This window comes from Python bivittatus, unplaced genomic scaffold (assembly GCF_059951505.1).
Source record: "Python bivittatus isolate LINGU-HERP-01145 unplaced genomic scaffold, Pbiv_v1 ctg000580_np1212, whole genome shotgun sequence".
In the NCBI taxonomy this organism is placed as follows: domain Eukaryota; kingdom Metazoa; phylum Chordata; class Lepidosauria; order Squamata; family Pythonidae; genus Python; species Python bivittatus.
The window spans coordinates 11,416,778-11,428,497 of record NW_028277087.1 but is presented as its reverse complement, the minus strand read 5'-3'; the positions used below and the strand labels follow the sequence as shown (position 1 = coordinate 11,428,497).

At 39.7% G+C, this 11,720-nt stretch overlaps 1 protein-coding gene across 2 annotated transcripts; it reads right to left on the bottom strand.

Annotated features, from left to right (window-relative positions):
- Positions 1–3,627: 3,627 nt before the first annotated feature.
- ZNF511 (zinc finger protein 511) lies at positions 3,628–11,716 on the bottom strand. 2 transcript variants are annotated; one of them, XM_007433148.4, is made up of 6 exons: positions 11,583–11,716; positions 11,389–11,462; positions 10,830–11,031; positions 10,257–10,381; positions 9,583–9,774; positions 3,628–8,549 (listed from the first exon to the last, which is right to left on the bottom strand). In XM_007433148.4, exons 1-6 carry the CDS (start codon positions 11,658–11,660, stop codon positions 8,480–8,482), a joined length of 741 nt encoding a protein of 246 aa, XP_007433210.1. In that variant the 5' UTR covers positions 11,661–11,716; the 3' UTR covers positions 3,628–8,479. The 2 variants fall into 2 exon arrangements, with proteins under 2 accessions (XP_007433210.1, XP_025025543.1); XM_025169775.2 differs by having other exon boundaries at positions 11,373–11,702.
- Between the last annotated feature and the right edge of the window lie 4 nt (positions 11,717–11,720).

The window sequence follows — 11,720 nt, the reverse complement described above, 5'->3', positions numbered from 1 at the left end:
GAAGAGCAAAGACTTCTACCAGAGATGCATTAAGCTACTTTGTCAGTGTGTGAAGGTAACAGCCCATCCTTTCTGTACCTTCAGGGTGCTTAGAAATTGCATTATTTATGGGCAAAGCACTATTTCCTCTGCAAAGCAACAAGCAACAGGAAAACTTGCCACTTCTTTTGCCTTATTCCCCTTTTTTCCAGACATGTTAATTTGCTCTAGGCATGTTTCTCTCTGTTCACTTGTAAGCATTCTTACAACTTACTTCACTGTGTGCAGATGCTTGTAACCTACAGATACCCCATTGCCTTGAAGATGGGCACCTCCTCAGCCATTTCACCCTAATGGTGCCCTTATTTTTAACATCCTTTTATCCTTTGTTTTATTTTTATTTTTATATTTTTAATGTATTTATTGACTATTTTTAGCTTTGTTGTACGCCACCCAGAGTCACCTGTGGTGAAATGGGTGGCTGTATAAATTGGTTGCATACTGTACATACATACATACATACATACATACATACATACATACATACATACATGCAAGCTGTTTGCATTGATTCACCTATAGGGAAATTTAGCCGCCTCCTTAATGTAGGAGAGAAAAAGCAGAGAAATATAATTTGTGATGGTACCAAAAGTTACATGCTTTACAATATTATGGTTTAGCTTATTTCTCAAAGTTATTGGTGGCTTACAAGAAGGAATAAAACACAGAATGTGCAATACAGAAACAAAATACCCCAAACCCATACAGATTTGAATTCTTAAAATCCTTAGAGTCTAAGCTCCTGATGCTCCTCTAGAACAAACTGTCTCCATGGTAGGAAATATGCAGAGCAGATAAAATCACATTCTTCTGTAGCATTTGTGAACCATGAACACCTCAGGAAATGATGCTCAACCTCCATCATTAGGGGCTAAAGGGTTTCTGTAACAGGAAATGCTTTCTTCTTGGTTCCATCTGGTTCACAATCTGCTCAGACATTATCTAGTCATTATATGTTCTTGTAGCCTCCTGACTGGAGTAATGGACTATGAGACTGCCAATGAAAACCATTTTAATTAGCTCAGTTGAAGATGATGATGGTTACAGTATTTTTGAAGAAGGGTAGGCAACACTTGAGAGAAAAAGGCCCCAACCCAGCCTCCCAACTTTCTGAAGGCTATTTGGTGATGTGCTCTGATGTCACCAGAATTGTGAATCAACGACTGACATTTTTAACCTGTTTTGGGGCCTGGAGGTGGATTAAGGGTGGGGATAAGAAGCACCTTTAAACTTCTCACACTGCCAAAATTCAGCAGCACAATCTCATAGTGCTTATGATGACTGAAATAACTTAAACTCAAAAATCTCAAGCAGCATCTCTTCATGTATCAGCTGCCAGTTCCTTCTCTGTACCTCTTTCATTAAAAAAATAAGATCATTTTGGGGAGAGTGCTTCCTCAGCAGTGCTGTGTTGGTTTGAATTGCCTTATCCAAACAGTTCCCCATGTGCCAACAGCAAACAAAAACTTAATTTAACAAATTCACCCTTCCTAACCTCGTGCCTTTCAGTATGTAGTTCCTATGATCTCCTAACAAGGAAATCTGGCCTATCGTTCCAATGCCAGGCAAAAATATTATTTACAGAAATACTTTTAATGAATTTAATCAAGCAAGTTTTAGACCATATTAAAATTTATACTTTTCTTGTATTTTAGAATAGTGGGAGTTTGGAATTATCTCCAGGCACCCTAAAATTGTTCATGCCTGCTTCTGGGATTAAACAAATGATCATAAGGATAGCTTTCCACTTGCTGCTTTCTCTATTCCTACCAAAGACAAAATATTAAGGGATGAAACCTTTTAAAGAGTCACAATACACCTGGCCTTTGAGCATGTCAACAAGCACAAGGATAACATAATCTAGCAGACACATCTTTTGATATTCAAATGTCTTCAGACAAAATCCACTTCCAAAAATTCCTGAGTAAATTAAGCAGTCGAGAGATAAGGGAACTTCCCACCTCTGATTGATCGGTACTAAATTATCAAAAAGAAAACAATAGAGTGAACAGTTCCCATAACACTTAGATTTAAATAGCATACCCACTCCAATGATCTGTAGTGCGACTGGTAGTTTAACTTGTTCATAATTTTACAGTTTCAAGTGTGGCCCAGGTTGAAGAGAACACCAAAGAGTTCAAGGTGGCAAAACCAAATGATTACAAAGAGCTCAAAATCCCATCTCATTCTAATAAATTGGCAAGAATTGTTGCAGAATGGGGGGGGGGGGGGAAACCTAATTTCACATATATACTGATGGGATTCAAACTGGTGTTGATGAGCAGAAGAGAATCTTAGATCACTCAATGAAAACGTTTACAGGTAGTGCCCAGATTAAGAATGCCCCAGTTTAAGGACAACCCACAGTGAAGAACAGAGCCTTTTGTAGCAAAATTCGAGTTAAATACAAAATAATCTGAGTTTACACAGTGATTCAAGTTCATTACACAATGCTACTTACAGAGTTTTATATAATAATACTATTCCGGCTTACATACAAATTCAACTTAAGGACAGTCCTTGGGAACACAACTCATTCTTAAACTGGGGACTACCTGTACCTCAAATTGTGACCTTTTTAATAAATATTCAGTCCAGTAATACTAAAAGTATGTCTATAATTCCTAAGGCTGCATTTTTAGAAAAATATCGTAAAGTTGAAAGAGGTGCATGAAATACCAGCTAGCAATACAATCAAGGAATTGGTATAACTCCCCTATAAGGAAAGGTTCAAAGCTCAAGGGTACTTTGTTTGTTACAAATGTACAAAAAATAAAAGGGAAACATTATAGAAATGTATGGGATGTAGAAAGTCATCCGAGAAAGGCTTTTTCTCCCTCTCCCATGATACTAAAATCTGAGATTCCCAATGAAACTGAATGGTGGAAAGCTCAGCTCACAACTGCACTTTATTAAACTATAGATTATGCTTTCTTCAAAAAGTTATAATGGCCACCAACAACTTACAAAGTTTTCAGGAATAAGACTCAGATAAAACCGGCAACAACTATTGGTTATAGAGGCTATACACTAAGCATCATGTTCAGAATAGTAGTTACTGGTGAAGCATAGTGGGGGGAAAAAACTACTGCATTCATACCTTACAGAGAATATTCCTAAATTTTATTCTGATTTAACATTAGAACATGATAGTGTGATTCATCCTTATATTTCCTGGCTTGTATTAGCTTGTAATCTTAATGGATCCATTGCTGTTAAAGGTCATTTCATTATTGTTTTCTTGTAATTTAGGCAAGGGTCAGAGACAATGAGGCTGGGCTACAGGGAGGAAATAATTTTTATGCCTTGTTTGATTCTCTGTTGAGTGGTTTCTTCTTTGTTATTTTAACTCTTCCCATAACCCTTTTTCTGTAGCAAGTATAAACCACAGAATCCTCTTTATCCTTACCATTACTGTCCTGCTGATATGCCAGTGCTGTTTTTTAGAATCAAACAAGTGGAGTGATGTTTTATTTATTTATGTTTATGTCGCATTTGTGTTAAAACCCCTTTAATTGGTGCAAGGGCCCTGTCTTAGCTTTGATTTTGCCTGTCTGAGAACAGAAACAGTTTCACTTACTGAAGCACTACAACACAGAAAATTTATTGCTCTTCAACTTCAACATAAAGCCTCTAGAAGTTATTCTCCAGCATAGACTTAGGTATTATCAGTATGCTGATGACATTCAGTTATATACTCATTCATTCATTCATTCATTCATTCATTCATCCATCTATTCATTCTATCACATTTACAGTATATCCTATCACAATCACGAGCCAACTCTTGGCAACTCAAGATAAATAATAAATAGCAATAAAAATAAAAATTACAAAAACTTACAATGAAAAATACAAAAACCTCCATCCCAGATACCCTCTGGAAGAGCTCCATGTTCAGCTGCTTCCATAAGGCAACCAGAGTTGGAGCCAAACACACTTCCCATGGGAGGCCATTCAACCCAGGGCCACAAGGGAAATAAGGCTGAGGCATGATTCCTGTGCCTGGAGGCTATAAATGTCTGGATGGGGAGAAACAGACTCAACCTTAATTCCACCGAGACAGAGTGAATGTAGGTTTGGAACCCAAGACCACTGACAGTCCATCTTTAGTTCAAGGTGGGGTTGCACAGATAGAACTGGCTTGTAATCTAGAGGTGCTCTTGAACTCTACTTTGCACAATTCTATCCTGTACAGCAGTCACAACTAGCCTAGATCAACAGACCCACTCACAGTTGCTCATGCCCAGGTCATCTTATTTGATTATTGCAATTCACATTATATGCAGCTGCCCTTAAAGACTACCTGGAAACTACAACTAGTCCACAGTGCAGAGGCTCAAACAGCTAAGGGCACCTGCTGCTTTGCCAGAGTAAGACTACTACTACTATGAGAGCTCCATTGGTTACCAGTTGGCTTCAGGATGCAATTCAAGATTCTACTTTTAAGCCTCTACATGGCTCATGACTTGACTTACTGCAAAACTGTCTTCTCCCAGAGGTTTCTGGAATAAGATCTAAAGGGGAGAGTACCATAAGAGTGTGCCTTTTCTGCAGCTGCCCCTCTTCTTTGGAAAAGTGCTTCACCTGACATCAGGTAAGCATCAATCCTGTTGGCATTCAGGAAAACCACCAAGACCTGTTTGTTCCAAAAAGCCTTTGGGGATTGATGGAATGGCAAGACTTCCCCCTCTAATAGGCAATTGTTGCTACTACAGCTGTTACTATAGAGAGCCACAAAGATAACCTCAGGGAAGCTAGGCAGAACAATCTCTATACTACTAAAACTCTCATGTCTGTTTGTTCATAACCATTAACTGGGCAAAACAGTGCATCTTAAGCCAACAATTTTTGAACCTAAGTACCTCAAATCGGCTTACAGAATGCAACCAAAATCCAGGATCCATGACTCCCGTGGAATTGAAATTTGGCAAATTTTATAAAACATTTTATGACATAATACAAAATATCATAAAACATTTCCTGTGGTCAACTCCTGATGTTTGACTGTGCTGTACAGTTCAATATGAATGACATGAGGTATTTTTAAGACAGATATATTTCTGAATATCTTCCTGAATTTTTAAGAACTTTTCCAGTGAAGGCAGTACATTAGAAGCTCTGCCATTGTTGAAGGCATTGAGGAATCTGGTAAGGAAATATCTCTGAAACGATGACCCAACAGGTCACGGGTTGTCTAGTAGTTACATAAAAAAACATACTTTGAGCCCAAGCAACGGCAAAAGTATGAGAAAAATGCTCAAAAAGACTCCCCCTTAATTCACTTTTAGTAAAAGAAGAGGGGAGGAGAGAACTCAGGCTTTCAAATTTCTGTTAGTATAACCTATATCATTATAGGTCTAGTCAGATTTCTGGAGTCTGTTTCCTGTTCTGCTCTGTCTCAAAGAGCTGACAGTTACCCTTGAGGCATTAATAGTTAGAAAGGTTTATTGTCATTGGCTTTTGGATTAAATTAATTCTATTCCATTCATTTTATTTTTATTTGTAAGCCACTCAGACCCTTCTTGGAATTGAGTGGCATATATACTGCAGAGACCAGCAGACAAATGCTTCTTGTACTTGTCAGCCAATTGCTGCTCTGAAGAGTTTCTGAAGTATATTAGTGACTGTAGCAGTCATATCTAAAAAGACACCACCTTACAGCAGCATTGTTGTTCAGTCGTTAAGTCGTGTCCAACTCTTCGTGACCCCATGAACCATATTGCGCCAGGCCTTCCTGTCCTTCACTGCCTCCCTGAGTTTGCTCAGTTTCATGCTCATTGCTTCAGTGATGCTATCTAACCATCTCATCCTCTGCCGTCCTCTTCTCCTTTTGCCTTCCATCTGTCCCAGCATCAGGGTCTTCTCCAAAAAGTCCTCTCTTCGCATTAGGTGACCAGAGTATCTGAGCTTGAGCTTCATTATCGATCCTTCCAATGAGCAATCAGGGTTGATTTCCTTTAAGATTGACTGGTTTGACCTCCTAGCAGTCCAGGGGACTCTCAAGAGTCTTCTCCAGCACCACAGTTCAAAGGCATCAATTCTTCGGCGCTCAGCCTTCTTTATGGTCCAGCTCTCACATCCATACATTACTACTGGAAAAACCATAGCTTTGACTATGCGGATCTTTGCCGGCAAGGTGACATCTCTGCTTTTTAATATGCTATCTAGGTTTGCCATAGCTTTCCTCCCAAGGAGCAAGCGTCTTTTAATTTCATGGCTGCAGTCTCCATCTGCGGTGATCTTGGACCCAAATAAATGAAGTCTGTTACTGCTTCCATTTCTACCCCTTCTATTTTCCAGGAATTAATGGGTCCAGATGCCATGATCTTAGTTTTTTTAATGTTGAGTTTCAAGCCAGCTTTTGCACTCTCCTCCTTCACCCTCATCAAGAGGCCCTTTAGTTCTTCTTCACTTTCTGCCATTAGGGTGGTATCGTCTGCATATTTGAGGTTATTGATGATTCTCCCTGCAATCTTAATTCCGGCTTGTGATTCTTCCAACCTGGCATTTCTCATGATGTACTCTGCATATAGGTTAAATAAGCAGGGTGACAGTATACAGCCTTGTCGTACTCCTTTCCCTATTTTGAACCAATCGGTTGTTCCGTGACTGGTTCTAACTGTTGCTTCTTGGCCCGCATACAGATTTCTCAGGAGACAGGTAAGATGGTCTGGTACCCCCATCTCTTTAAGAATTTGCCACAGTTTGTTGTGATCCACACAATCGAAGGCTTTTGCATAGTCAATGAAGCAGAAGTAGATGTTTTTCTGGAACTCTCGTGCTTTCTCCATGATCCAGCGAATGTTGGCAATTTGATCTCTAGTTCCTCTGCCTCTTCAAAACCCAGCTAGTACATCCAGTAGTTCTCGGTTCACGTACTGCTGAAGCCTAGCTTGTAGGATTTTGAGCATAACCTTGCTAGCATGTGAAATGAGTGCTATTGTGCAATAGTTTGAGCACTCTTTGGCATTGCCCTTTGGAATTGGAACGTAAACTGACCTTTTCCAATCCCGTGGCCACTGTTGCGTTTTCCAAACTTGCTGGCATATTGAGTGCAGCACTTTGACAGCATCATCTTTTAGTATTTTAAATAACTCAGCTGGAATACTGTCATCTCCACTAGCTTTGTTGTTAGCAATGCTTCCTAAGGCCCACTTGACTTCACTCTCTAGGATGTCTGGCTCAAGGTCAGTGACCACACCAGCATGGACATCAGGGACATTAAGATCTTTCTTGTATAGTTCTTCTGTGTATTCTTGCCACCTCTTCTTAATCTCTTCTGCTTCTGTTAGGTCCCTGCCTTTTTTGTCCTTTATCATGCCCATCTTTGCACTAAACGTTCCTTTGATATCTCCAATTTTCTTGAAGAGATCTCTAGTCTTCCCCATTCTATTGTTTTCCTAGATTTCTTTGCACTGTTCATTTAAGAAGGCCTTCTTATCTCTCCTTGCTATTCTCTGGAAATCTGCATTCAGTTGCTTATATCTTTCCCTTTCACCCTTGCTTTTCACATTCCTTCTTTCCACAGCTATTTGTAAAGCCTCATCAGACAGCCATTTTGCTTTCTTGCATTTCTTTTTCCTTGGGACGGTTTTAGTTGCTGCCTCCTGTACAATGTTACAGACCTCCGTCCATAGTTCTTCAGGCACTCTGTCTACCAAATCTAATCCTCTAAATCTATTCATCACCTTCACTGTGTACTCACAAGGAATATGATCTAAGTGGTCCTGAGTGGTCTAGTGGTTTTCCCTACATTCTTCAATTTAAGCCTAAATTTTGCAATAAGAAGCTCATGATCTGAGCCACAGTCAGCTCCTGGTCTTGTTTTTGCTGTCTGTATAGAGCTTCTCCATCTTTGGCTGCAAAATATATAACCAATCTGGTTTCGGTAATTCTCAAAAGCAATGCAGATTAACTACTTAGAAGCAATTCAAGGAAGCTTGTGCCCATTCAAGCAGGAATAGAATTAAATCTGATCCCAACAGAGACTGCCCAGTAGCTATATACTCCCTATGCACCTATATCTGCCTACACTGTGCTTATCTGGTATTTAGCGACATGACAGCCTACTTTACAAGGTTCTTGTTAAGATCAAGAAAACTGTACTATACCATAGATGCTATTTTATTATTATAATCGTTCCAGGGGGAAAAAAACTGATCACTTTCACTCCACACCCTACATTTTAAAAAGCTGTAGAAATAGACCTGGGCTATTTCTGACACTGTAAATGGAGCTGGACTACAAGAAGCAGGTTACGGCAGCATTTGGCAGCTTCTCATTGAAATATCTCCAATGAGAAGGGCAAGAATCAGTTCCAATATTTAGACTAGCTTTGCCTCTGTTCATTTCTCTGACCTCCAAGTAAATGAAGCCAGAGCTCTGCTCTAGTCTTAATGCATTTTTCTGCTGGTGAAATTCCTCCTGGCTGTCATATTCAGCTTTTCTTTTTTCTGCCTTTGAAGACACGGGTAGCCCCTTGTCCAAAGCAAATAGCAGGTGGGATTCTGAAAGACAAAATGCAAAAGAATGCATACTGGCTTGGTTACAGTAGTATAATAAACAAATGAATACAGGCTGACAAGTCCTGCTACGGTTTCTTAGATTTCCAAACAATCTGAACTACAGAAGACAATATTAGTTTTACAGTATATAGATCCAAAGTGGGGAAAGGTGCTTCAGATCCTTCACTATACCTGTCAGCAGCTCCTTAAAAGAGCCACACCTTTTCCAGGACTTGCAGGATTTTTTTTTTCCTTTGGTCAGCAATTAGCTCAAAGAAGGAATCAATTCTTTCACTGAACTATTTGTGATTTGAATATATTTAACTTCTCTTAAATATTTCTGACATTGTGAGATTGGTCCTCTGACCAATAAAAAAGAAAAAATAGTAAGCATTCAGGGAAATATATCCAAGCATTCAAGTTATTAAATTATGCCAATTATATCCAGATTGGGTGGTTATCAGATTTTTTTTCTGAACCAGAATTCTACCAATCATTAACAGAGTTGATTAGCAATTTCATACAAACAAAAATCTGTAACTAGTATTTCAGAATCTGAACAATTTTTGGCTTTATTCTGGCACTCAGAGATCTTTACATTATATTAACAGGCATACATAATGACATTTTTTAAAAGTACAATAGCTGCAGTGCAGGCCAACAATTCTGAAATTAAAAAATGTAAGCAATCATGTGAATATTCATAGGACAGAGGATAGGCAGATCTGCTAAAGGATGTAGGATTTTAAGTCAAATAATGAAAATGAATTATCAACTGATTCAGGCTTTATCTTAATTTAGACAGTTCCAGTGAAAGATGATATTGGACAGAAATTCCAGTAAACTGACATCAGTTTGTTGAAAAATACATATTAGGTCAAAAAGTTACAATAAATACCACCTTGTCTCCACCAGTGAACTAAAATATTCAAATTCTGTATAGACTGAAACAAACACAGGTGTTTCTGTGCAAAGTCAGGTGGATGTTCATACCAAAAGGTGATTCTAACTCATCTAAAAAAGCAAAGCCACCAACCTGGATTTATAGAGCCATTTTTCAGATGCTGGAAAGACCACAGTACCCTCTGTCCCAGACTGAAAGCCACTTTCCATTATACTCTCATTTGGACCTATTTCCATGGCATCAACAGGTGATTGTTCTGAGTCTTCCACAGTCATATCCATTGATGCACTGCTTTCTTCTGATGGAGGCCTCATTTTCTCTTTCCTATTGCAGAAATATAGCTCAGAATCAAAATACTGAAAAATTGTTGGCAAGAATATTATAAAAAGCCTTTAACATCCATGCCAGTCCTCAATGATATTCATTTTTCCTTTTAAGCAGTCAAGACAGAAGATGTTATTGTTAGTGATTTAGCTTAGACTTCAAGCAGAGAAAAACCTAGGTTCAAATCTGTATTCAGTCATAAAGCTCATTCAATGGCTATGTGTCACTCCCTCCCTCTTAGCCTAACTTATCCAATCAAATTGATGCAGAATTAAAGGGTACGTGTGTGCAAGAACTATAAATATTGCTGTGAGCTTCTTGGAAGAAGAAAAAGAATACACAGTGATCACACCAACAATAATCATAACTACAAACTGCTCTTCTTTTAGGTTTTCTGTAATTCCACAGATCAAAACATTTCTAGTGAGCAACTCATCTCAAATATACATTCTACTGTACATTTTAGGCATTTACACATTTACCTTCGTGCCTTCAGGGATTTATCAAAGCGAAAATCAGATGGATACCGATGAACTGTGATTAAGTGATCCTTGCGGTCTTTGCTGCTCTTGAATTTCTCTAGACAGCTCTCTACCAAACACTGGTACTGGAAAGAGGCACAAAAACTAGTAAGAAGTAAGATCAGCATTCCATGTTCTACTTTTGAAGTTACTAGTCCACCGGTAGGGAGTATACTAGCACATGACCTTAAATTCAATCTTCCCAACAAGTTTGGGAATGGCCTTAGTACCAGCAGCTGACAGAGTCCAACAATACTTCATGAATCTATGAAGGGGACTAAGTATACGGCAGTTTTACTGTTTTCAATGCACAAGAGAGAAATGAACTACAGGCAGAGCACTGTTTATGTTCCTAAGCTTTTTTATAACAACTGGATCAAGACTGCATGTCTTCTAAATGAGGTATTGTTTGTGGTTGTGATGGTAACATTCTTGATTACAAAAACACAAGCTGCAACTGTTAATATAACTAGGGTTACATCTGTACTGAAGCCACTGAATCATGGGCAATCTATATGTCTCATGGCCGCTTACCATATTCTGCTTCTCTGCCATTATGTGGAAGAGGGAATCATGCCACTCCAGAATGTGAACATCTAGCAAATGTGTTGAAGGGAAGGCTCGTTTGCAAGAAGAACACACATTCCTGTGCAGCATGTTGTAATGATGTTCATAGCTCTCCAAGGTGTTGAAAACCTGGCTACACCCACCAATTTGGCAAGAAAATTCAGAGGTTCTGAAAGGAAACATAGAAAAGGAGTCTCTACCAAGCTGTAACATTCCAGAGACGTTGGTTTTTTATTTAGTGCATTTTTATTTACATTCCCTACAGTGGCTGAAGGTTGCTTTGGAGGCTTGTTATTCTTTAAGGAACGATGTCAATAATAGCAAATAGAATAGAATCATCCCCATCATCGTGGCTGTACGCTAAAATTGGGGGTAGAGGGGAGGATTTGAGGCATTCAGTGTACCTCTCCATTATTAACTGAGCTTGTTTCTGCTGAACATTTTATAATGCAGGAACAACAACGAGGCTATCTCTCAGTCAAGGGGGGGGGGGGAGGAAGGGCCGTGCACCTCTCCAGGGGTTTACCGGGGCCTTTCGGTGTCCTTCGTGACATTCTCCAGGAGACCTTGGAGGTACATATGCCGGTGGACGTCGCCGTCCTGGAGAGGAAGAGAACAGGATTACAGCCATCGCTTCAGACGCAGGGAAGAAATGCGGAGGCGGGCCGCTTCTGAGGCAAGGCGACCGAGGCTGCGAAGGCAGAGCAAGGAGGCCCCTACCTCGAAGAAGGGATGGTCTGCGGGGTAGCGGACCCAAGTGGGGCGGAAACGGAAAGGACCTGTCTCTTCGCCAGCCATTCTGCCCGACCGCTGTTTCTCTCCCTGAAACTAGAGCACCTCCGCTTCCGCTTCCGGGTC